Below are 26882 nucleotides of genomic sequence, written 5' to 3' on the forward strand. Positions count from 1 at the left end.
AACCTGGTGCAATGAGCTCCTGGGTAAGCTGCGGGCCCTGACAGAACTGTCTCAGTTCTGCAAGATCTGCAAAACGGAGCTCTTCCACAAGATCTTTCGCCAAGGCCTGTAAGATCAGGGCCCCTCCCTGAGTTAGCTGGAAGATCAGCCTGCTTGGGCAGTCTCCGGGGATGGGTGTACGAATGAGTCTGTGAGCCGAGGGGTGGGTGCTTGGTTGCCGCCTGGGGGGTGGTTAACTGAGTTTTAAATGGGGTGGGGATTATTTAGACTTTTATGGGACTTTGTATCAGGATTTTAGACTGTAACCCACCAGGAGTACCTCCCAATATCTGAGGAGAGCAGGCTAGCCTGGTCAGGTTCCATGCTGTTATACAAGTCACACGTTAGCTTCCCCACGGGGGGGGGGGGGGGACGGGGGACGGGGACGAAAGCTCTAGGGGCCATTTAGATCCAGAGAAACAACATGGAGGGAAGGCTCATAGACTTCCTTGTTGCGGTCTCATTCCAAATCTGATCCATCCATGCTTGAGAATTCAGTTTTTAGCATGGGGCTCCCCGATCATATGTGGTTGGCAGTGCCAAAGACTTTGTAACCTGGGAATTGCCCCTTCCTTCTTCTCCCTCTCTGGCCCACTTCTCCAGTTTAACATTACAGTATGTTAAAGGCGATGGGACGACGGAAAAGATGCACTGGGCATTACTGGATTGGTGGGGGAGGAGAGGGAGCCAAGCTCCAGCTGTTTCCTGTAAAGTCACATCTATCTCTGCCTTAGAGGAATGTTTTGGCTTGAGGCTAGTTTGCTACAATAGCAGCTCCAGGCTCAGGAGAAAGAAAGGTGGAGGGGGGGGCAACACTGGATGAGAACTGAAAGGAAATACAAGAGATGTCCTGCACATGGGGCCTAGAGGTCTCCCAGAATTACATCTTCAGCACTTCTATTGCAGACCTCTGAAACGGACAGCTCTGGAAATCAGTTGGCCTGGAAAAAATGACAGCTTTGGAAGGTGGATTCTCTGGCATTCTACCTTAGAGAGCCTGCTTGGTGTGGTTAGGAATGTGGACTTCTAATCTGGCGAGCCGGGTTTGATTCCCCGCTCCCCCACATGCAGCCAGCTGGGTGGCCTTGGGCTCAAAACAGCACTGATAAAGCTGTTCTGACCGAGCAGTAATATCAGGGCTCTCTCAGCCTCACCCACCTCACAGGGTCTCTGTTGTGGGGACAGGAGAGGGAAGGCAAATGTAAGCCGCTTTGAGACTCCTTCGGGTAGAGAAAAACGGCATATAAGAACCAACTCTTCTTCTTCTACTTAGTTGAGCCCTCTCCCTTCACCCCACCATCCCTGGGATTCACCCCCGAACGTCCCAACACAAGAGTTGGCACCCTTACCACTCTACGGCTTCCTGTGCATGTCAGATAAAAACCATGGTATGCAGGCTTTCATACTCTGTCTAGACTTCCCCGTCCTGTAAAGACAGGATATCTAAAGCCACCCACCACAAAGATAAATAGTGGGAAACTCTAGCATGTATCTGGTTATCCAAAAGTCTTTTTGCCTACCTTTCAAAAAATGCAAATCTTCCATTTATTGCCCTGAATGCTTCATTTAATTGAGACTTTAGAAGAATGTGCATGGGGAAAGGAACTCAAAGAGCCAACACAAACACTCAATTAAAGCTTAAATATATATCTCAATGGGAGATTCCACTATCTCTGGAGAAGTCAAAATATAACTCACCCCAACCATGCAGGACTGGCACAGAGAATTGGGTGACATTGAGCCAGCCTCTCTCTTCCTCAGCCAAACCAACCTCACAGGGTTCTTGTTGGGAGATGAAATAGAGGAGGAGGAGAACAACGTTGTAAGTTACTTTGGCTCTCTACTGGAGGGAAATCCAGGGTTTAACTATGTAGAATGAAGAAAAATCCATAGCTTCAACTTGGTTGGAGACCCACTGCTCAGAATACTAGTCTGGGAACAGGAAGCAAGAATTTTGTTTTTATTTAGTTCATTTATACAACAGAATGAGATGGCTGGATGGAGTCACCGAAGCAGTCGATGCGAGCTTAAATGGACTCCGGGGAATGGTAGAGGACAGGAAGGCCTGGAGGATCATTGTCCATGGGGTCGCGATGGGTCGGACACGACTTGTACCTAACAACAACAAATATATAATTTTAATAGCTTTATTTACATTACACTTATCAACCACCTTTCTCATACGGAACCACCAGGAAGAACTGTAAGTACAAGGTATTCCTGTTTCACATTAAAGCAGTAAAGAAGTTACATAAAAAGGACTGGACTTACAATCCATAACACGCTTGCGGAGCCGCAGACTAAATAATCCATTAAGCCCTTGGGGGGAGGGCTTTGTCCGTGATGAGGAAGGGGCCAATCCGGACAGACCATCGCGAAGCGCCTGCCGATTGGCCTGGCCGATTCCCAGCCTGCTGACAAGGAAGCAACTGTGAGCCACGCGGAGCACGGCTCGCAGTTGCTTCCTTGAGGGCAAGGGAGCCCTCGGCGGCTGCGCTCCGCGCGATGGCCGGGGGCTCCCTGGTCTAGCGCCCGCTGTATTTAGATACAGCGGGCTTGATTACTAGTAACCTATATATCACAGTATGGGCTGCAATCTGTAATCATAGTACCCAAGCAATAGTTTTATGAAATGAAACCCTATTACCTGCACAGAAAAACCCTCTTGAATATTTCAGTTTTACAGAGTGGCTTACCTAATTCCCCTTTCTTCTATTTTGCCTTCACAACAACCCTGCGAGGTAGGTTAGGCCGAGAGCATCTCAATCCCTCAAGGTTACCTGGCAGGCAGAATGGAGATTTGAACCTGGGGCAGCCAGATCTTTGGCAGATACTGTAACTACGTCACCACATCAGCTGCCCATACAGCAGAAGTCACTTGCTCTGAGACTTTTTTATTTGGTTTTATTTCCATCCTGCCTCTTCAAAGCCAGACTTTAGATAATAAATCATCAATATATAAAGCCTCAAGCCATTAAAACAATTCATCATCCATAAGCAGGGCAGCTGAGGAAACTTCCGCGTTACCAAAGCAGATTGTCCCAACCCTGCCATTATTTTGGGGTTGCAATCCTGCTTGCAAATATTGAGACACCAGACTGGCAAATTCATAGACTTCGGTGGGACTCACTCCTAAGTAAACAGTTCTAGGAGCAAACTGCTGCGGCAGCTCCTGGATCGGGCCTACTGCGATTCATCAAACTCTAGCACTTTAACTCCCCATCTGTCCTTGTAGCTTGTGCAATGTGGCTTGGAAGGAACTCCAGGGTTGTATCTTCTTGGTTTCCTCAGCCAGGAAGAAAAGCAGGCCTTGAAGATCAAAAAGATCCCCGGCTCCAGCAAGCCCAAACTCCAATCCCACAAAACTCTTCAAGGGCTGCCTCTCTTCTCCTCCTTCCTCATGTGGGGGGGAAAATGGTTAGATGTTGACAAGTTCTCTCCCTCAGCCTCCATCTCTCTCCCCCCCTTCTTCCTCCTCCTCCTCCTCTGGGGAAAGAGAAGCGTGGACGGGGGACGAGCAAAGCCTCCTTTCCATCGGGACGAATGTTGAATACAGCTTGAAATCCACAGACAGACATCCCGCGGTCGAAGAGGGCCGATTTTGGCTCGCTCTCCGCGCATGGGGTGGGAAGAGGCATCGGGAATCGCCTTCGGGGCCAGCGGGAAGCGGCCGAGCCGCGTGATTCTGTCGCCCGCCGTGTCCTGCCCGGGCGACATTTCCTGGGAAGTTGCCTCACCTGGGGAGCGAGAGAGACGGGCGTCCCCCTCCACTCTCGCGCCCCGATTCGCTTGCAAACTCCCAGCCAAATCCCGACGGTGTCTCCCCCCCGTTTCCCTTCCTCCGACTAAGCGGAGTTCCACTTTCCCGGCGGCGAGGAAGGCAGCGCAGCGCAGCACTTTCCGCGCGCCCGAGTGGGAAAGAAAAGGAGGCAGCCCGCGAGGACTTGGCGGGTCGCAGACTTGTCTCTTTTCTTTGTATGGCTATTCCATTCAAACTGTGCGGCGTGTCTCCGGTAACCCTCCGCCAAGGAGGAAGGCGGGGGGGGGGCGGCGGAGAAAAATAGTCCCAAGCTACTCTTTCTGTCTGAGGGGGGAAGCCTGCGCGCGCGCGCGCGTGTGTGTGGAGGGGGAGAAAGGCGAGCAGCACTGGCTCGTGCGCCCCACGTCCCGCGCCCTGGCGCCTCCGCTGGCTTTGCGCCTTGGCCCGTTCCTCCTGGGGCAGCGAGCGCCCCAACTACGACCCCCCCCCCCCTCCTCTCTTTCCCCGGTCTCTTTCCCCCCTCTCCGGCTACAATGTAGCCCTGACGGAACGAGCTGTCTCATTGGGCGTCGGATTCGCCCCGCTCGCTTCCCCCAACCACGTAGAGAGCAGGCGATACGCCTCCACCTAACCTGGCAAACGGAAGCGCCGGGCGGCCTTGACGGACAAGGGCGGGGAGCCTATGAGGCGGGAGGACGGCTTCCCAAAATGTGGGGGCGGCCAATGGGAGCGCGCGGGGGGCGGGCCCGTGGGCAGGCTAGCAGCTCAGGTTGACAGAGCTTCAGTCCCGGCGCAGGGAAGTGCAAAGGGCGGGATGAGCCTCAAAGTTCGAGGCTGGGGCTGGGCGCAGGGAATTTAAAACTGCAACTGCGCCAGGGGGCAGCGGAGGGGGAGGAGGAAGAGGGGGGCGGCCGGGCTTGGCAAGCGGCCGGCTCTTCCCAGCTGCTTCGCCCCTTCCTTCTTTCTCTCTCTCTCTCTCTCCCCCCCCTCTAGTTTTTTCTTCTTCTTCTGTATCTATAGAAAAGCCTTTCTGCGATCTCCCCCCCCCCCCGCGCAGATTTCGCGCTCGGATCTCGCTTTGCCTTGACTTTCTGCGCCCCCTTCCCGTCCCCTCCCCATGCCAGCCATGATCGAGAAGGGCGCAGAGGTCTCGGGGAAAAGACGGGGCAGGAACAATGCCAGCGGCGCGGCGGGCGCTTCGAGCAACGCCTCTGCCGCCGCCGGGGCTGCCCACAGTAACAATGGGAACCCCAAAAGTTTGGCGGCGGCGGCGGCGGCGGCAGCAGCGCCTAATGGGAATAGCAGCAGCACCAACTCGTGGGAAGAAGGCAGCTCGGGATCGTCCAGCGACGAGGAGCACGGTGAGGACGCCCGCGGGGACAATGGGGGCCGGAGGGGAGGGGAGAGAGACCGCGAGGCTACCCCAACTTGGCCCCCCTGTTCTTGCCCAGCCCTCCAAAGTCTTTATTTTCTTGCAGGGGGAGGCGGCATGAGAGTGGGAGCCCAGTACCAGGCGGTCGTGCCCGACTTCGATCCCGGTAAGGCCATTGGGGAGAAATCCCCGAATGGAGAAATGTAGCCTTTCAGTGCCTGCCTGCCTGCCTGCCTGCAGGACTTTTCTTTCCGGAGAGCTTCGGCTCTGCCAGCGGGCGCTGCCCTCGCGGCTCGGTGTCTCTTGCCCGGGCCGACCCTCGGAGTTTGTCCTCGGAAGTCAGCCCCGCTGCGTTCAGTGGGGTTTACTCTCGTGTAATCACGCACGAGGCGGGGGAGAGCTTCTCAGGTCTTTGGACGGTCGTCCTCGAGGCTCATGGGTCGCGTTTTGGTGGCGGGGTGGGGAGGATTAGAGCACTTTATTCCTATTTTTAGGACTCGGGGTGTAAGGCGATTGTAAAGAAGCGGGGAGGGGGCAACTCCCCCCTCTCGGAGAGAGTGTCCTGCCCCCACACCTTGATAAAAAAAACAAGAGCAGCAAGGAGTAAAGGGGGGGGGGTTGCCGGTGGAGAGGGAAACGTGTTTGGGGAAGGTGCCAACATGCTGGGGGGGGGGGGGAGTGGAAGAGGAGAGATTCTCGGGTTTTACTTCCCTTTGTGAAATCTCATTAAAAGTACGTTCTTTGATGTGCCTCTTTTTGTGTTTTCCCAACGTAAGTGGGGTTCTTTTTGGGGGGGGGGGCAGGGGGAGAGAAGTGACTCCCATCTAGTCAAGAAGAGTCAGGATTATTCTCTTGACTCCCCCCCCCCAAACCTTGCTTTCAGGTGTGGCTAGTATGTTCATATTCACATTGGCAGAGAAGGCAGGAAAGAGACGCTGTCCCTTTATGGGAATCCGTGCCAGTCTACTCCCGCAGACTCCTCCTCTCTGCCTCCCTCCCCCCTGCCCCCAAATCAATTATTTTAGATGCAATTGACCTAAATCAAATTACTTAAAAGAATTAGTGGTTGATCTAATTGGATTTTATTTTTGAATGGCGCTGGGAGGGGGAGGCTGGGGTGTCCCCCCCCCCAACCTACCTCTTCCTCTCACCCTCCTGACAAATTTTAGGGTGAGTGGAGCGTGGAGAGGAGAGGAGGAGAATAGATTATAATAATAATAATAATAAAGTCATTCCAGGAGGACACTTGGGTGACTGGGGGACAAAACAAGAAGCCAGGATTGGAGCAGCAAGAGACAGTCAGCTGGGAGAGGTTTAGAATGCCTTTTTCTCCGTGCTGGAATATCTGGTGCAAGTGCCAATAACAGAAAGCGGGCATTCCTGTCACCTCCGGGTGGACCGATGTCTTGAAATCATCTGTTACTCTAGTTGTGGGGTGACGGGGAGAGAAGGAGAATGGACTTCTCCATGTGTTTAGTGTCCCCTGTGAATCAGTTTTCGGCAGGCTCGATTTAAAACGAGGAAACTGAGCAAACAAAGGAATCCAAGTATTACTGTGAGCGAACTAAGAAAATCGGGCTCTGTGTGTATGTGGGAGAGTCATGCTTGGCTAGGGTTTTTTTTTTTTTTTTTAAACAGAGGGGGTTCACTTCCTCATTTTCAAAACCTGAGCACTGTTTCTTTGTCGCTGAAGTTTATTGCCGTGTTTTTAAAGTTCTCAGCCGTTTCTCGTTCCAGCATCACAAGTGAGTTTTGCGTAGGACTAAGTTAATAAGAGTCTTCTGTCCCCCCCCCCCAACTCTTTGTGTTGACACCAGAAGATTTGCTCCTTCATAGACTTCACAAAGCACATCATTTCCGTAGTGTGACCCTGAACTGCTTGCCCTTAAGGATTCTTCCTCCCTTCCAGCTCCTTCCAGCTCCTCCCAGTTGCTGTTTGCGTGATTGGACATGATGTAAAACTGCAGAAGCGTTGCCCCTCAGAAAGCCTCCAGTTCAAATCTTGTCTTTAGCTACAAACTTGCTAGAAACATGATGGTGCTGGGAGAACATTTTGGTTAGAGTGCTTGGGGTACTAGCAGAGAGCTAACAGGAAAAGGTCGGGGAGCACATAAAGTCTTACATAAGTTGGGTTCTGTCCAACTACCCTCTCCCTGCAGTTTTCAGGTATAAAAAGCTTACATTGTTGTAAGAACTACTGAGATGTGTGGAATAAAATGCCCAGTGAATGGAAACTATATAACAAGGCTGCCTTCCAACAGTTGCCATATTTTTAAGCGTAACTGGATGTTTATAATGTTTTTCTCTTCCCTGGCCTGTCACTTATGGATGCAAGCCTTATTTGTCTGCATGTGATGCATGATTCCCACTTGTCACGGATGGCGTGCTGAACATGCACACATCTGTTCGCCATGTATGATTGTGTGCAAATGCCCATGTGGGGAAGATGATTTCCTGTTCTGTGTAGGCTTGGCAAAATAAGGGTATGTAAGTAACACCAAAAAGCCTCTTGTGGCGCAGGGTGGTAAGGCAGCCGACATGCAGTCTGAAAGCTCTGCCCATGAGGCTGGGAGTTCGATCCCATCAGCCGACTCAAGGTTGACTCAGCCTTCCATCCTTCCGAGGTCGGTAAAATGAGGACCTAGCTTCCTGGGGGGTAAACGGTAATGATTGGGGAAGGCACTGGCAAACCACCCCGTATTGAGTCTGCCATGAAAACGCTAGAGGGCGTCACCCCAAGGGTCAGACATGACTCGGTGCTTGCACAGGGGATACCTTTACCTTTAAGTGACACCAAGGGGGATTTATTGGGGTTAACTTCCATGCAGGAAACTCCTTTTGGGTGAAGTCGCCCTTTTTATGTAAGGGGTGATCTCTTTAAAAAAATATATATATATATATTGCTCCCCACTCCTGTGTTTAGTAGTTTAGTAGTCCAGACTTCTTAGCAGCACATACTAAAATGGCTTTTGGTGATACAGCAGGTGACTACTGCCTCTAATGGCAGATTTTAAGCTTCACTTGGACGGGGTAGATAGTTTGTGGCTTATGTCTGCTCATGCCCTAGTAACTGGTTAGGCAATGTCTGCAGTCCCAAAAAAAGTAAAGCTGTTTGAGACACCGACAAACTGTCTCTCTGTCTCTCGTAGCTTCCCTTCAGGCCTAAGATGTGCCGTTAAAGTTGAGTGCGGAAATCTTTGTCTTCCCCCGGAGCCTCAAGTTGTTTACAAACTTGTTTGGCTAAAATGGTGTGTTGTTACAGATGAAGATGCAATTCGGTTTATTTGTTGCATGAAAGATGCTTTACTTCCATTGTTCTCGTAACATCTGTGAGTGGAACCTCGGTAGAACGGGCCTGTGAAGTGGTGAAGTTTCCCACATGGTTAATTTCCATGCTGCTCTCCCAACCAATATGGATGCATGTGGCTAGGCCCTGTGGAAGCAGCTCCCATAATGCAATCTGCTAGCATATGCTTCTGTGTTTAGGTGAGATTGGAGACTGTGCATTTATCATTCCTGTACATTCTTTGTGTTGGCGTAGCAGAATAAAAGCCTGTGCTTATTTTAAGACTTGAACTGGGGTCTTGTTAGAAATTCTAATATTTTAATCACGGTGTTTTGAGAATCCGATGGTTATAAATGAAATACTTGTGTGAGAAGTGAAATTCCCCCACTGGCTTGCAGGTTGCAAATTTGGCCTTGGTCCAGTGATTCCTGCTACTGAGATGCAAGAGGCTGCATGCATAGAGGGTGGGATTTTTTCTTTTTTCTGTCTGTCTTCTCCTCTCCTTTCATTTAAGAAAAGAGTTCGGCCTGTAAGCCTGTTTTGCGAGAGTCAAATGAAATCCGCTTCACTTACAAATGTCCCTTTTAGAGCTCCGGTCAATGGAAACTCACGGGCCACCTTTTATCCTCCTTGAAGTTTTCATTTTCAGCCCACCCTCCTCCTAATAAAGCTCTGTACTAATTGGAGGACAGAACTGTCAAAACTACTCCGTACAACCCGACACTGAGGTGCTGTTTAACTCATGCAAATGTCAGAAATGTCAAATGAAACCTTCCCAGAAGCACTTGGGCCCTTGAATGTCAGCAATACCTTTTCAAGGTATTGTCTGAGTGTTTCCCTGAAACATTAAGGTAGCAGTTTATTAAATTGGGGCTAGGAAGGAATCCCAGGCACTTTATTTCTAAGGTGCCTACAATTTTGATGCTGATTTCTAAAAACTAGACACCCCTCCCCCCCAGCTTTGTCACTTAACCTGGAGTGATTTTTTTAATGATGGAACATAAACATAGGGTGTGTAGATGCATTTGGTGACTCTTGCTCGACTGCCGTCTGTTAAGGCCTTCTCAGGAGCTTGAAACTTCACAATCTTGGTAGCAGGGGTAGTTTGCTGGCAGGGGCTCATGGGTACTGTAGTCCATGGACATCTGGAGGGCTGCAGCTTGACTACCCCTGATTTAGGTATTAATTAAAACATTTTCTTCATGGTTCAAGATGGCTTACAATAATAGCTAAAACCCTAGAAATAGCCCCAGCGGAATTTCACCTTGCCTAGTCCTATAACCACACTTTAAGCCAACCTACATGTTGATTGAGCCAAAATCACGAGGTGCCCTGGCCTCTTGGTTGCAGCTCACACTGGGCTGGGCTGGAGCCTGCTTCATGAGTTGCATTAAGTGAAGTTTTACAATGGTAAGAAGAAGACTTGGCTTTTATACCCCACTTTTCACTACACAAAGGAATCTCAAAGTGGCTTACAATTGCCTTCCCTCCCTCTCCCCACAGCAGATACCCTGTCAGGTAGGTGAGGCTGAGAGAGCTCTAAGAGAACTGCTCTGTGGAAACAACTCTTATCAAGACTGTGACTAGCTCAACCACCTGGCTGCATGGGGAGGAACATGGCTTGCCAGATTAGAAGCCACCACTCTTAACCATTATACCAAGCTATCTCTGGTAGTTGTATATTGTAATACATATATGTATGTATGTATGTGTATATATATATATTGTTGTTAGGTGCGAAGTCGTGTCCGACACATCGCGACCCCATGCACAATGATCCTCCGGGCCTTCCTGTCCTCTACCATTCCCCGGAGTCCATTTAAGTTTGCACCGACTGCTTCAGTGACTCCATCCAGCCACCTCATTCTCTGTCGTCCCCTTCTTCTTTTGCCCTCGATCGCTCCCAGCATTAGGCTCTTCTCCAGGGAGTCCTTCCTTCTCATGAGGTGGCCAAAGGATTTGAGTTTCATCTTCAGGATCTGGCCTTCTAAGGACCAGTCAGGGCTGATCTCCTCTAGAACTGACCGGTTTGTTCGCCTTGCAGTCCAAGGGACTCGCAAGAGTCTTCTCCAGCACCAGAGTTCAAAAGCCTCAATTCTTTGACGCTCGGCCTTCCTTATGGTCCAACTTTCACAGCCATACATTGCAACTGGGAATACCATATATCTCCATAAATTCTAAGGAGGGAACCCTCTCCTAACTTGTGAATAGGCCCATGCAGTGAAAAACGTGGCAGTATATTAGTTCTTGTCCCATGTGGAGCCCAAATATATACAGGATTGAAATAGTACTATGGGGAAATCGAGCAGAGAGAGATTCATTGTGCAGCAGTGAGTTATGTGTGTGTGTGTTGAGTGTTGTCAAGTTGGTTCTGACTTACATGAATTAGTGACCTCCAAAAGGTCTTGTAAACCAATCCCTCTCATGTTGAGACTTCTGCTTTTCGTTCTGTCTTAACTTTTCCCAGCATGATTGTCTTTTCCAATGATTAATAATGTGACTAAAGTACAATGTGGCGCAAAGAGCCTTGTGGCGCAAAGAGCCTCTTGTGGCGCAGAGTGGTAAGGCAGCCGTCTGAAAGCTTTGCCCGTGAGGCTGGGAGTTCAATCCCAGCAGCCGGCTCAAGGTTGACTCAGCCTTCCATCCTTCCGAGGTCGGTAAAATGAGTACCCAGCTTGCTGGGGGGTAAACGGTAATGACTGGGGAAGGCACTGGCAAACCACCCCGCGTTGAGTCTGCCAAGAAAACACTAGAGGGCGTCACCCCAAGGGTCAGACATGACTCGGTGCTTGCACAGGGGATACCTTTACCTTTAAAGTACAATAGCCCCAGATTAGTAATTTTCATTTCTAGGGAGAATTCAGGCTTGCTTTGATCTTTTTGGCGGCCCATGATATCCGTAAACTTCTATCCCAATGCCTCATTTCAAATGAAGCATTTTTCTCCCTCGACCAACTTTCATTGACCATACACAATAATGGGGAATACTATGACATTAATTAACTTGACCTTGGTAATCATCGACATATCACACTTCAGAATGTTTTCCAGCTTCTTCATAACTGCCCCTCCCCAGTTTTCATCTCCTTCTAATTTCTTGGTTGCAGGTTGATAATGGAATCACGGAATAGAAAACCCTGAACAATTTCAGTTTCTTTGTTTACCTTAAAGCTGTGTATTTTTCCAGCAGTTATTACTTTGGTCCTCTTCATGTTTAGCTGTAATCCTTTGCACATTCTCCTTTCACCTTCATTACTAGCAGTTTCATGTATTCACTGTTTTCTGCCAGTAATGTGGTGTCACCTGCATATCTCAGGTTAATGTTCTTCTACTAGTTTCCGCTCTTACCACCACCTAAACAAATCCAGCTTTCTTTACGATGTGTACTGCATATAGATTGAACCGACAGAGATAAAATGCATCTTTGTCTGACACTTCTGCCAACTGGAAACCATTCTGTTTCTCCATATTCCTAACATTAGCCTTTCGTCCAGTGATCACATTATACCTAGATGTAGTGACATACCCATTTCTTTTACAACCAACCATGAGTTATTTACTTGCATTAATAAATTCTAGAGGACCAGGGTCGTGTGAGTGTTGGACTATAATTTGGGAGATCCAGGTACAAGGTCTTGCTCTGCTGTGGAAGGTCACATTGTAACATTGAGCCAACCTCACAGGGTGGTTGTGAGGATAAAATAGAGCGGAGAACGCTGTAAGCTGCTTTTGGCCTCTATTCCCGGCCCATGGGAAGCACGCCTGGCCTTGACCAGGGCCAGGGCCTTTTCGGTCCTGGCCCCAACCTGGTGGAATGAGCTCCCTGGGTGAGCTGCGGGCCCTGCGGGATCTTTCGGTGTTCCGCAGGGCCTGCAAAACGGAGCTCTTTAGCCAGGTCTATGGTTGAGGCCCGGATCAGTGAGGAAGATCGAAGTGCCCCCCTCTATTTATTTATCTGTCTATTTGTCCATCATTGAGCGTCACATAACATTGGGGTCATCTGGCCCTCCTTCCTCCCTCCCTCTAACGGTATGGTTGGGCGATGAGATTTATTTTGCTATGTTCTTTGTTGAAATTGTAACTATTTTTATGTACTATTAATGGGTTTTAAAACTTGGTTTTATGGATTTGTGTAACCTGCCACGAGCTGGCTTCGAGAGTGGTGGAGAATATAATAAACAATAAATAATAAATAATAAATAATAATAAATATTGGGGAGAAAGGCACGATGTAAGTGAATAAATATTGTTGGGAATTGAATTGTACCCTTCACTAATCATTGCTGAATGAACATAAGATCATGGACTTCAAAAGCCTTTTTTAGATCTGACATATGGTTAGAAATCCCTTCCTAGGGAGGCATAGAGTAGGAGTGCAGTCTTATGCAGTTTTTTGGTCTAGGTCTTATTTATTTCAACGGATTTAGGCTGTGGTGCCCTAGCATAATGAGCCTGCTGTTAGGAAGCAAGTAAATGCTCCTCTGATCAAGTAGTAAAGAATGAGGATCTTTGTGATCATTTCCCTGTGCTTTAGGGGGGGTCTGTGGATTTTGTTGGGGGCCGGTGTGGTGTAATGGTTAGAAGTTTGAGGTACGATCTGAGAGACTCCGGCTTGAATGCCTACTCTGCCATAGAAACTCTCTGGGTGACCATGGGCCTATCACACCTCACAGGGTTGTTGTGAGAACAACAGGGATGAGAAGAAAAATATAAATATAAAAATAAATAAAAGATTAGCTGTTTAGAGGTTTTTGCCTGGGAGGAAGGTAGAATCATAGAGTTGGAAGGGACCATACAGGCCATCTGCACAATGCAGGGTAAGTGTCCAGCCGCTGCTTAAAGACTGCCAGTGAGGGGGAGCTCACCACCTCTATTCTACTGCTGGACTATTCTGTGAAAACTTTTTTCCTTGATTTCTACCTGTACCATTCTACACATAGTTTAAAGCCATTAATGTGGGTCCTGTCCTCTGCTGCCAATAGGAACCACTCTCTGCCTTCCAGGTGATTGCTCTCTAAGAATTTGAAAAGTTAACATGTCCCCTCTCAACTTTCTCTTCTACAGGCTGAGCATATGAAAAAGCCCTTCAGCCTTTCCTCTTAGGGCTTGGCCCCCAGGTCTGGGGTATAAATAAAATAAAGTGAGCTTTTGAGAATCCCTTTTTTCCAGCTTGATCCTCAATCTAACTCTTTTAAGATTAAAGATTAGTGCTTTTGGAACGGCTGTGGGAAGAAGCCCTGTGTGACAATCTCTGTGTTAGGCCTAGTCTGGCTTGTTTCCTTAGTTGCTTGGCGGTTCTCATTCCAAACTGTAAATTTGCTAATTGGATGTCAACAGTACCCTTGGACAGGTTTCTTGAAGGCTTATTTCTGTACAGATACACTGTTATCTGGCCTCTTCTTCTGTAGCTGCTTTACTAAGGAGTGGTAAAGTTCTTTCTGTCTGAAGAGGCTGATATTTGCTTGTATTGCTTTCCTCTTGTAAATACTACTATATTTTATACCGGGGGGGAAAAAAGGCATTTTGACTTCTATTTCCTGCTGGCTCTTCCTTTTTGTTTAGTATCTATATATACCACTTGTTTCTCCAACGTTTTCATGGTGTGCTGTTTTTGGCCACTGGATTTGAAAACGTAGAGGTTTGTTTGAGCAAGAAAAGCATAAAACGGGAACCATATTTTACTTTCACTGGATGAACTGAAATAGCTAAAGGCCCTTTGGGCTTTTATTTGGCCATTTATACTCTTGGTTGATTCCCCCCCTCTTCTTCTTGGAAGTATGGAGAATAGTGTCTTCCAACTAGGCATGCACACATACACACAAAATTCGTGCTGTTTTGGTTTTGGTCCAAATCACACATATGACCCACTGTTCTGGATTCACCCAAATCAATTTGGCTTAATCCAAAAAAGTATTGGTTTGTTTTTTTGTGCATATGCTCCCCCAATTCCCAGGAAGCAGAGTGTCTGCCAAACAGCTGGTCTGTTATTATCAGCTGTTTGGTGTGGTGCCCTTTAAATACCTCCTTGCCCAAGAAGGGGGAGCATTTAAAGAGTGCATAAAACAGCTATTGTGATAGCATCAGCTATTTGGTGCATCATTCCCCTCCCCCTTCTCAGCTGCCTGAGAAAGCACAGAGGGGGAGGGGGAGAGTGTGGCGTGCCAAGTAGTGGGGAGAGGATTAGCAACTGTTCTCTCTCCCCTCACCTTCTCAGGTGCTGCTGACAAAAAAAGGGGGAGGAGCCATTTTAAGTGGCTGGATTGCAATTTGGTCATCACTGATTCAGCCCGTTTAAATTGCATGGCTGGATGGTTTGGCCCAGATAGGTCTGAAAAGTACCCAAATCAGCATTTGATTTGAGTACTTTTTGACTTTTCTGAACTGAATCGCTCATCCTTACTTCCGACGCAATACTCCCTGCTTCCATTTTATTTTTACAACAACAGCCCTGTGAGGTAGTAGGCCGAGAGAGTGACTGAGATTCAAGCATTCATAGTGGAGTGAAGATTTGAACCTGCAGCTCCTCGGTTTGACTCACTTGACTACTACAGCATGCTGGCTGATTCAAAGGGCCTTATTTCTTTCATGTCCTTAAAAGCATCTGTGGTTGCCCCGAGCTTGAATAACTTATTTGGAAGCACTGTAAGGATCCCTTGGTAAGATGCATTCATTAATTTGGTATGGGGTTAAATGCAAACCTCTGGTTTTCATGTAAATGACCTGGCTCCTGGGGTGCAATTGCTCGGCATGTTTTTGCAGGCTGTAACTGACATTTGCTACCCATGTCGTCCAAGAAACCGCAGCTGCTAGCAAATTCAGATTATGAAACATGTATCTGTTGGCTGAAATGTTGCAAATCTATCGTGTATTAAACACACAAGATGTGCCTGTACAACAAGAGCCAGCTTGGTGTAGTGCAGGGGTGGCCAGACTGTGACTCTCCAGATGTTCATGGACTACAGTTCCCACAAGCCCCTGCCAGTGCATGTTCATGGGAATTGTAGGCCATGGACATCTGGAGAGCTACAATCTTGGGCAACCCTGGTGTAGTGGTTAAGTGTGGCGGCCTCTAATCTGGAGAAACAGGTTTGATTCCCCGCTCCTCCTCCACATGCAGCCTCCTGGGTAACCTTGGGCTTGGTGGGGGCTAAAACTAGCCTACATCATTCTCTTGTCCTCCACTATAGGTATGAGGGTATGAGGCTGCAGGCTTTGTTGGAACTTCCTCAGTTCCACTGGGCCTGCAAAACTGAGCTTTTCTTCCAGGTTTTTGGTTGAGGCCAGGGCAAGGAAGATCTGGGCCCCTCATAGATGTGTGAGATCGTGGCTCCCCCTGAGACACATGTATCAGAAGGCCTGTTGAGCCACGGGGTGGGAGGGGCAGTTGTAATCGAGGTTTTAATTCTTATGACTTGGGGGGTTTTAATGGTTGTTTTATGGAGATTTTATTGTGGGGAGATTGTTCTTTGTGAACCGCCACGAGCCACTTGGGAGTGGCAGGCTAGAAGTTGAAATGTAAATGAATAAAGTTCAGACCCCGTTCACCTATACTTGAAGTTGGGATTTGTACATCACTTCACCCTTACTGACACTGACCTTTGGCCTATTGTTGCCCACTCACCCAGTTTGTGGAGCTCCTAATCCACGGCTTACTCCCCTCTGTTACGATAACTGTCCATTTTCTCCTGCCCTTTGCTTCCTGTCGCGTACCCAGTTTCTAATCCATAAAAGATCCCGTCCTCTCATCCCATGACTGCCAAGTTTCTCAGGAGTTTTTGGTCAGAGATCTTGTCAGAAACCTGAGGGAAGCCCAACTATATAATTAATGTCTGACACCCTTGTGGTAAAACTGGGAGGGTTACAAGCTTAAACACAAAAACAGGATCTTGCCCCTTTTGGGGAGATGAGATGTTCCCGTTCTCTTTTTAAGGAGAAAACAAAAGGCAATTGGATAAAAAGCTGTAATCTTTTATCTGCTTGGGAGTAGCTTGTCACCAAGTGCCTTATCTTCTGGCTCTTTTTGTGGTGTATCTAAACTGCTGACTGAAGTCACAGCTCAGCGGTGGGTTTGGTAGTCTGAATAGCTGTTGTTTACCGTTTTTAAAATGATAGTAATAAAGTCTCACCCTTCCCTAGTTGGCTCAGGGTGGGTAACATCATTTTTAAAAAGTCGATACAAAAATAAATTACATGTATAAAAAACATATCGACATATAGCCGTGCATCTTTATTATTATTATTATTATTATTATTATTATTATTGTTGTTGTTGTTGTTGTTGTTGTTGTTGTTGTTGTTGTTGTTGTTGTTGTTGTTGTTGTTGTTGTTGTTGTTGTTGTTGTTGTTGTTGTTGTTGTTGTTGTTGTTATTATTATTATTATTATTATTGGCTCGTGGCGGGTTACAGTGTCTTAAAACCCCATTAAAAACTCCCATTAAAAGACTTTAAAATGTCACAGCATGGCGGCACAATAATAATATCCCCTTCCTACCCCCCTTCCTAAAAAAGGGGGGGTGGAGGAGAAGGAGGTCAACGATGTTCAAGAAGAAGCCCGGGGGAGAGCAGTCGATGTACCCCAGCAGCCCCAGCCTCAACCATACACCTGGCGGAAGAGCTCCGTCTTGCAGGCCCTGCGGAACGTTGAAAGGTCCCGCAGGGCCCACAGCTCTCCCGGGAGCTCATTCCACCAGGTGGGGGCCAGGACCGAAAAGGCCCTGGCCCTGGTCGAGGCCAGGCGTGCTTCCCTAGGGCCGGGAATGATCAGAAGATTCTCACTCACAGAGCGCAGAGCCCTGCGGGGGGCATAGGTGTAGTGGTTAAGGGCAGCGGTGTCTAATTTTGCAAGTCGGGCTTGATTCCCTGCTCCTCTGCATGCAGCAACCTGGGTGACCTTGGGCTTGTCACAGCTCTAATAAGAGCTGTTCTCACAGAGCAGTCCTGTCAGTGCTCTCTCAGCCCCACCTACTTCACAGGGTATCTATCGTAGGGAGAGAAAGGGAAGGCGATTGTAAGCTGCTTTGAGACTCCTTCGGGCAGTGAAAAGCGGGATATAAAAATCTTCTTTATGGTTGTGACACAGGGCCGTTTGAAGCTTATGGACCTCCTTCCATTTTCCTCCTCCTTGGCTTTACATTATTTACCCGTCTTCAGTCTGGGGTAGACAGAAGAGGGAACGAAGAGGGTGGGAGCGGCAGGAATGAGGTTTTTAAATTGCACTTTACTGTTGTATTTTACTGATTTTTTTATTATTGTAATATTTCTTTGTGTATATGATTTTAGTGTTGTGAACCTCCTGTGCCAATATTAGGGGCAGTATACAAATATAATAATAATAATAATAATAGAAATGTATACATCACTTTGAGTGTAGGGTTTGGGTTAGTAAAGTAACTCTTTAACTTTTGTCATCTATTGATGCAGAAAGTGAGGAGGGACTAGTTCTTCCAATAGCACAGGCTTTCTCAGCCAGGTTTTCGTGAAACCCTGGAGTTTCTTGACAGCCCTGAAAGGGTTTCCTGATTGGATGGGAATTAATTAATTTTTAATATATTTTTTAAACCTGTTAAACATTTATCAAGTAAAGTGACCACATATGGTCCTGTCAGTCCACCCACCCCTCCCCAAATGGCCAATGATGGTCCTGGAGGGTGTAAGAAGGGGAGGGGCCCCAGGTAGGCATGTGCACAGCTGTGCCACCCAACCATATTCTGCACGATTGCACCATTTCTGGGGTTTCTCGAAGCCTGAAAAATGTCCCAGGGGTTTCTCAAAGTTAAAAAAGAAGTTGAGAAAGGCTGCAATAGCACATTATATAAACCACCCATGGGGGGGGGGGGTTGATGATTAGTCCATAGCTTTTATTAGCTCTATTTGTCTGTAATCTATAAGCAAAACAAGAAGTCTGAGCACAGTATGACTCCATTGCAGGCAATCATACCAGTGGGCTGCCACTTACTTTATTTTTCAAATTTATATTGCTGCCCTTCTCTGAGAGCTCTAGAACAGGGGTAGTTGACCTGTGGTCCTCCAGATGTCCATGGACTACAATTCCCATGAGCCCCTGCCAGCAAATGCTGGGAATTGTAGTCCATGAACATTTAGAGGACCACATGTTGACTACCCCTGCTCTAGAACAATTCCTTTATTGTGTACTTTATTTTTTTTTTTTATAGTCCATCTTTCTTGTTGAGACTCCAGGCAGATTACGAAACAGAAGAATAATGTAGTCATTGTAAGGCATCCAAGAAACAATACAATAGGACCAGTTTACCAGATTAGATGAGAATTCAAGCAAGGTGTTGCAGCATTAGGAAGGCTGAGAACCACTGCCGTAAGCAATGCAGAAACCGGATTGTGGAAGTAGAATATACCGTATTCGCGACAAGTTTCAAACAAGAAGTGACCTGACCTGGTGGTCTGGGCAAGACCAGCCTTGGAAGCGAAGCAGGGTCAGTCTTAATTAGTACTTGGACAGAGACCACCCAGGTGACTCCAGGGTCACTACACAGCAGCAGGCAATGGCAAACCACTCTTGTTCGTCTCTTGCCTCAAACCCCCTTTACGGCACTTTGCACCACCATTACACGAAGTGCAATCAAATTTCCGGCAGGGTATGAGGTTTCAGGAGTCGCTGCTCACTGCTTCAGTCCGTATGTGAAGAAGCAAGCAGTGACCCACGGAAGCACCTACCTTGCCACAATTTTTTTTTTGCCTGCCTGGTGTCATGGTTGAAGAGTAGCGCCGTCATCTGGAGAACTGGGTTTGATTACCCATTCTTCCTCCACGTGCAGCCAGCTGGGTGACGGTGGGCTAGTCACAGTTCTCTTAGGGCTGTTCTGTCAGAGCGCTTTCAGCCTCACCTGCGCGAGGGGACTGTTGTGGGGAAAGGAAGGAGAAGATGTTCATAAGCCACTTTGGAACTCCTTCGGGTAGTGAAAAATGGGGCATGGCATTTATTAACCTACCTACCTATGGACCCACTGCCCTCCTTTGCGGCTGATCTGAGGGGGGTGGGTAAGAGAACGTGAACAGGTTCTCTTTGTGAATGTGAACAGCCATATAAATGCAATAATAGACAGCAGAAGTGGTGATAGAAGCAGTAACAGTCATAACAATAACAACAATGGTAATATAAATGTTAACATATCAGCCAATTGCCCCTTGGTATCTTTAATGGGCACATCTCTATGGGAGGAGGGGTTGCGGGGGTCCAGCCGATACTGCTGGTTCGATTGACCTCAACCAAATGCCTGGCAGAAGAGTTTGAGCGCCTGAAAGAAAACTACCAACATAGGACTAACGCGCTCCTCCCCCCAAAATAAAGGGAGATGGGAGTGGGTAGCCGTGTTGGTCTGAAGCAGCACCATAAAATCAGAGTCTGATAGCACCTTTAAGACCAGCAAAGATTTATTCAAGGCTTGCACTCGTGCCTCGAATAGATCTTTGTTGGTCTTAAAGGTGCTATAGGTCTCAATTTTTGTAGTATTATTGTTATCCCCCCTCTCTTGGTCTCTAGATCGCTTATAACACCCTCCCCCCACCCCAATACCCTTTGACGTCCAAAGGCAAGCAACCCCAATGACTTCTGTACTGTAGCAGCCACAATACACAGCCTCACTGGGCAGAGAAGTCTAAAGGAAGAGGAGTTTTTGTGTCCTCCGAGGAATTAAAGCAGTGGTCCCCAACCTGCGGGCCGGGCCGCGAAGGCCATGGCGCCGGGCCGCGGCTCCCTGTCCCAGCCCCCCCACCCGTAGTAAAAAACTTCCCAGGCCGCAAGCTTACGGCCCGGGAAGCTTCTTACTGCGGGAGGGCGGGGAGAGGGAATCAGGGCCGGGCCGCGGATTGCGCATGGCGCATTCACGCATGCGCGGGCGTGGCCCGATGCCCTGCCGGTCCCCAGCCTCAGAAAGGTTGGGGACCACTGAACTAAAGCATTGTTGCTGGCCTGTTCCTTTCTGCTCATTGTGCAAACTGATTTATCTGTCTGTGTTTAGTGGACTTACAGAACAGGTAATGATTAGGACAGGGGTGGCCAGGCTGTGGTTCTCCAGATGTCCATGGACTTCGATTACCACGAGCCCTTGCTTGTAGAGAGCCACCATTTGGCCACCCCTGCATTAGAAATGAAGAGAAACTGGGGCAGTTTGTCAAGGTGTACTACTCTTGGGAGCTTGGCTTTTTGGTTTGGCTGGTGGTTTGTGCCCTCTAGGACAGTGGTCCCCAACCTTTTTATCACTGGGGACCACTCAACGCCTTTTACTGAGGCCCGGTGGGGGGGAGGTAGTTTACTCCTCTACTCTCAACCACTGCCCTAACACTCTCTGATCGCTATGGTAATGTTTAAACATCCCTTCAAAATAAGATACAGACACGCCACAACAATGGACATAAGGAACCTTTTATTTTCATGGAAATTTAAACTCATGACAATGACAAATCAGTGGGAACCCTGAGCTTGTTTCTCTGCAATGAAATGGGAGACAATGACACCCTAAGTGTGTTGTAAAGGGCTGGGGGGGGTGAAGTAAAGGGCCAGGGGGGGGGAGAAGGCGTCCTTCGGGGCCCACCTCCAATTAGTCGAAGGACCACATGTGGTCCGCGGCCCACAGGTTGGGGATCGCTACTCTAGGAGGTCAACAAAATGGGCATGGAGGAGCCTTGTTCAGAGTGGGCTATGGGGCAGGTCATGAAACTGGCGGTTTTGCTTCTCTGCTTGTTTGGTTTGTGTGACTTGGCCAAGCCCAAGGCTCCAAAATCCCTGCGATTAAGACCTTATTATTAGCTCTGAGAACTTGGCTGTGATTGAGGGAACTGTGCAAGGAAGCTTATTGGGGAGGGCCTGTTTTTCAACACCATCCTGCTTTGTGTATTGTTGCAGGGCAGAGGAAGGACTTCTCCCTTCCGGCTAGGGTTGCCAGCTTTGGGTTGGGCAATACCTGGAGACTTTGGGGGGGGTCGAGCTGGGAGTGGGTGGGATTCGAGGGAGAGGGACCTTAGTGGAGTATAATGCTATGGAGTCCACCCTCCAAAGCAGCCATTTTCTGCAGGGGAATAATCTCTTGTCGCCTGGAGATGAGCTATAATTTCAGAGGATCCCCAGGTGGGGAATCACTGCTTTTGCCACTTAAATGTTCTGATGTAGTCATAACTGCTGAGGAGGTTGGAGGAGCAAGCAGCAAGGAAAACTATTTGTCTTTTTGTGTGGATTATATAAAAACTAGCAAGAAAGCCCATTGCAACCAAGAATGCAATGGGCGCTAGGGCCCAGGGGACACTGGAGGTGCAGATCTCTCTATGTGTCTCAGTGTGCCTCGCAGCAGGAGGCATAGCAGGTAATCAGGGCTTGTTCTTAGGAGGGAAGCAGGGCTGGTGTGCATTTTGGGGCAGCTCTCTCTCTGTGCCTGTCTCTCTCTCCCGCCATCGCAGCAGGGGTGGCTCTCTCTGTGTCTCTCTCTCCGTGGCAGCAGGAGCCATAGCAGGTAATTAGGGCTTGTTCTTAGGAGGGAAGCAGGGATGGTAGGCAGCTTGGGGCAGCTCTCTGTGTATCTCTCTCTATCTCCCTCACAGCAGGAGCAATAAGAGGGAATGAGGGCTTGTGTTCAATCTGGCAGGGCTCTGTGTGTGTCTCTCTGTCTCTGTCTCATCTGAGAGGAATGTGGCCAGCGTCCAGGGAGGGAGGGCGGGAGCTGCAGGGGCAGCACCCCTACACCTGGTTGCACCCTGATTGGCCCTATTCCAACTCGGACAGGCAGACACGTTCCACCTCCCAGGCTGTTTCACAAATATATAGAAGAACCGTGGATAACGATGTTCTGAAATGGATATATGGTGCAGTCATTTCACACAATTCTGGCCCAATGGCATATCTTAACAACCCAGTCTGAGAAACGCCACGCCCCAGTCTCTTATGCTACTTTGAAAATAACAATCCTGGTATCTGGTTCTGGTTTTTTTTTTAAGTATTTATTGACTGTTTTAGACATGCTACTGAGATCTTCAGAAGCTTTTCTCTCTCCCCTCCCGTTGGGTAGATGGTTCTTTCCAGAGAGGGGACCCCTGGAGTGGTGGAGGCATGTTTTTGTGATCCCCCTCCCACCCTCAGCTATTTTCCTGGGTATCCTTTTAGCAACAGAGAAAGACTTTTCTGTGTATCTAGACTTTTGGTTGAGTTTACTGCTGTGGTTGGTTTTGGAGGGGTGTTTCATTTTATTGTTTTTGATATTTAATTGCAGTAGTTGCTGGCTGCTGTCTTTGATGTCCTTATTATTGATTAATTTTAATAATTAGTCTGCAAGCTGCCTCACACTTTAGTGGAGGGTATAATTAAAAAAAGATAATCCCAAAATGTTAAAGCAGAAAAGAGAATGATTTTCCGAGCCCTGTGGTTTTAGAAAAAGAAGAGTTGGTTTTTATCCCCTGCTTTTCTCTACCAGAAGGAGTCTCATAGTGGTTTACAATTACCTTCCTTTCCTCTCCCCACAATAGACACCCTGTGAGGTGGGTGAGGCTCAGAAAGCCCTGATATTACTGAAGAAGACGATTTGGTTCTTATATGCCACTTTTCTCTACCCGAAGGAGTCTCAAAGCAGCTTACAATTGCCTTCCCTTCTCCTCTCCACAACAGGCGCCGTGTGACATAGAGAGAGAGCTTTAGTTGTAAGGCTGGTGTAGGGTTGCTTGCAGGGGAGAATTGGGGTTGGGAAATTGACTTCTGGTGTTCCCCCAGTTGCAGTTTACTTCTCTATCCTGTTCCTAGGCCATAAAAACTTGGCTGTAGGCAAAGCTAAGGGTTTTAAGGTATGCGTGGTGGTGGTGGTGGTGATGGGGATGTGGCACCATAGAACTGCCAGCCAGAACTCTTTAAACCTGCTCTGGCAGGGGCTCATGGGAATTGTAGTCCATGGACATCTGGAGGGCTGCAGTTTGACTACCCCTGTTCTAGAACTTGCTGCTTTGATGGCTGTTGGGATGTCAGCAGTTGCTTGTCATCACAAGGTAATTAAACTTATTTCCAGCTGGCAGAGACTAAACCATGGAGGAGTCCATGGCTAAAGTTCACTCTTACAGCCTACATTTGAAAGATGCAGTACTGGTCTAGATACTGTGGTACCATAAAGTTTTACTGTATTGACTGGAATTGCACACCTGTAAAAACTTGATTTGAAATGTTGCTCCTGTGTGTCCTAAATTCACTTTTCACCACTGCTCCAGAATCCGCTGAAATCCACTACCTAGTATATGTCATTTGCTTACAGTTAGAAGAGCTTCATCAAGGTGTATCAATACTATGCCTTCTAACGTCTAGATATCTTCTCTAATAGGACTATCAGTAGCTATTAGCCACAAAAACGTCCACATTCAGAGGTAGTGAACCTCTGAATAGCAGTGCCAGGTGCCTCCAGTTTGGTGTAGTGGTTAGGAGTGCGGACTTCTAATCCGGCATGCTGGGTTCGATTCTGCGCTCCCCCACATGCAGCCAGCTGGGTGACCTTGGGCTCGCCATGGCACTGATAAAGCTGTTCTGACCGAAAGGGAAGGTGACTGTAAGCCGCTTTGGGCCTCCTTTGGGTTGAGAAAAGTGGCATATAAGAAACCAAGGTTCATTCCGCACTACCGCCTATGTAACCTCTTCTTCTTCTCCTTTTTCTCCTCCTCCTCCTCCTCCTCCTCCTCCTCCTCCTCCGTGTTGTTTTTGGCCCTCCACAGGAACTGGTCAGCTACTGGATGACACAGAAAGCTGGACTAGATGGACTGCTGATGTGATCTAGCTGGGGTCTTATATACTTTAGGATTAAGCAGCTTTCCAAGGAGTACTTTACAAATTTTCTAATAATAATTCTAATAAGCAACTTTGACAAGTTCTAGTAGAAGTTAAGAAGCTTTTTTTAAAAAAACAATATGGCTAGATACAGCACAAATTTCTATAATACTGTATAGTTACTTGATATAAGATTCACATTTCCCTTAGCTTTCCATTACTTCACCTTTGCTCAGCAATTGTTAAGGCTAACTGGGGTTCCATTTTAATGGCAGCAACCCTGATTATCCCTTGCACTTACCTAATGTTAGTATCAGTATAATGCTTAATTCTGTATTATCAGTGTAAGGGAAGGAGAGCGCTTGTCTTGCTCTAAAATAGCTATTCTCGACATTTTTTACCATTGAGGAACTCCTGAAACATCCTTCAGAGTTTGAGAACCCCCAGAAGTGGCACGATCGTGCAGAATATGGTTGGGAAGCATAGCTGTGTACAGACGTACTGGGGCGGTCTCCTTCCCACCCACCCCCAGGCCCACTGTTGGCCATTTTGGGAGGGTTTTCTTTGATAGGACCACATATGGTCATATCACTCAATAACTGTTTAACAATTTTTTAAAAATTATTTCCCACCCATTCAAGAAACCCTTTTGGGGACATCAAGAAACCCCAGGGTTTTATGAAACTCTGATTGAGAAAGCCTGGTCTACTTTGGCTGGTTCTTCAGGGCCTCCGGTAGAGGTCTTTCATATCACCTCCTACCTGGACCTTTTAAATAGAGATGCCAGGATTGAACTGGGACCTCGCGCATGCAAAGCAGAGGCTTTTCCACTGAGTCACAGCCTAACATCCCAGTGTGGATCACATCCGCACTTTCTTAGTGTCAACAGGAAGTACAGTTCTGCTGGACTTTGAAAATAGACACAGAGAATCATTGCTGACCACCCTGCACCCCCGGAAGGGTACTGTAAGCAAGTTTTAAAATATAATAAACCACCTCAAGATTTGAAATTTTTGTAAAGCCATCAGGGCATCACTTAATTTTTTTATTAATCTAGATTCCAGTAGCACCTTAGAGAACAAGAAGATATTTGGGGCATAAACCTCAAGAGTCAAAGTCCCTTTGGCTGATAGAAATGCCATTGGACTTGAATCGGGTTCTTCTGTTCCAGTCTAATACGGCTGCCCTCTTGAAACATAATTTAAAGGTGCCATGGAGACCAGATCTTGCCTCTTGGGCAGCCTCTACTATGCCTGCTGGGAGGACATGCTGTTGCCCAGAGTATACTATATGATAGGATAGCCTGCAATTTCTTAGAAGATCCATTTTGTCCTTACAAGAATTTATTTTGAGAGAGAGCAAGCTGTCCTATTGTGTTTGCTCCTTCATGCATTTCCGTCTCTGGACACCATAATTTTACCATCACTCTCAATTTAGGCCTGCACTATCGATTTGGACTTCAATCTATTTTTATTTTTATGGTCCCCGACTTAAACATCATTTTTAGGAGGGCTTTGAGCGAGCGTTACCTTACAGTCTTCTCCGTGCGTCTCTGTGGGAGGTTGGCCTGTTAACACAGACTCATATAGAAGTTAAAATCTAGCTTGGAATACTATAAGCAAAATGCCTATATGCTTGTTACGTAAGTGACAGGCTGCTCTCCTTCCTCCTTAGGTGGGAATAATTAGTCATGACAAACTGCAAAGCCATGTGAGCCAGAATTCCAGCTCCGTAGAGAAAGGGATGTGGGGAGGCGAAGATAGGAACTGAGTGCTGGAGGGAAGCTAATTCTTCTTTTCATCGTAACAATTAAGCTTGAAAGAGGCTGGATTGCACAGTTGAATCAACTTTCTTTTCTCTACTTCTATATAGGTAAAGCATTAGGGTACAGATCTCTTTCCAGTGGTGTCTGCTTCATTCTTGAATAGGAAACTGGACCACCTGCTGTTCTCTTAACAAAGTTTTAACTTGGAGCAGATGGTGAAGCAACGAGAGAAAATCCATGATGAGGAACTTGATGAGTGCCAGTCAATGGCTGGGAGGCCCCGAGAGGCTACCGGTCAACCTTGTTATCTGTCTAGTACAGGGGTAGTCAAACTGTGGCCCTCCAGATGTCCATGGACTACAATTCCCAGGAGCCCCCTGCCAGCGAATGCTGGCAGGGGGCTCCTGGGAATTGTAGTCCATGGACATCTGGAGGGCCGCAGTTTGACTACCCCTGGTCTAGTACATGGATCCCCATCGTGGTGCCTGGGGGTGCCCTGGCAAGTGCCAATACCTTTCCTGGCACTTGCCAAATGTTTTTAGAAAAGTGGGTGGGGGCAGATGGGGATTTTATCTGCCTATTTGAAATCAGATTGGTTGTGCAGATTTTTTTTTTTAATTCAGAAACAGCTGCTGCAACATTACTGGCTTTATTCTCTCTGACTCTTCTTTCTAAGTTCTAAAAAATGACTCCTCTGTGTATGTAGCTGTCTCAGTTCCCTTTTCGATTGTTGCACCCTCCACTCTGCATCAGAATTCAAGGGTGCCCATCGGTTCAGAGAGAGCCCTGGTCTAGTATATTTTCACAATACACGTTCTACAAGGAGCTTGGGGGTGCGTTAACTTTGCCCTTCTCTCTCTCTTCTCTCTGTGGTCAACAGTAAAACTCTTCAACAGTTGCTT

At 47.6% G+C, this 26882-nt stretch overlaps 1 protein-coding gene and 1 long non-coding RNA gene across 2 annotated transcripts in view; one reads left to right on the forward strand and one right to left on the reverse strand.

The window, feature by feature from the left end:
- Positions 1-2036: 2036 nt before the first annotated feature.
- On the reverse strand, positions 2037-4238 carry LOC143828844 (uncharacterized). Its single transcript, XR_013227931.1, has 3 exons — positions 3777-4238; positions 2736-2819; positions 2037-2154 (listed from the first exon to the last, which is right to left on the reverse strand). It is a non-coding gene; the product is annotated as an uncharacterized LOC143828844 (long non-coding RNA).
- A 386-nt stretch (positions 4239-4624) lies between these two features.
- The window catches only part of RCOR1 (REST corepressor 1), a 164288-nt gene continuing 142030 nt past the window's right edge, over positions 4625-26882 (forward strand). Inside the window, 2 exon segments of the mRNA XM_077323738.1 lie at positions 4625-5160; positions 5278-5337. Of these exon segments, the coding sequence (XP_077179853.1) occupies positions 4917-5160; positions 5278-5337 (304 nt within the window). The 5' untranslated portion in view covers positions 4625-4916.

The sequence above is a fragment of the Paroedura picta genome, chromosome 2, assembly GCF_049243985.1.
Source record: "Paroedura picta isolate Pp20150507F chromosome 2, Ppicta_v3.0, whole genome shotgun sequence".
NCBI lineage: Eukaryota > Metazoa > Chordata > Lepidosauria > Squamata > Gekkonidae > Paroedura > Paroedura picta.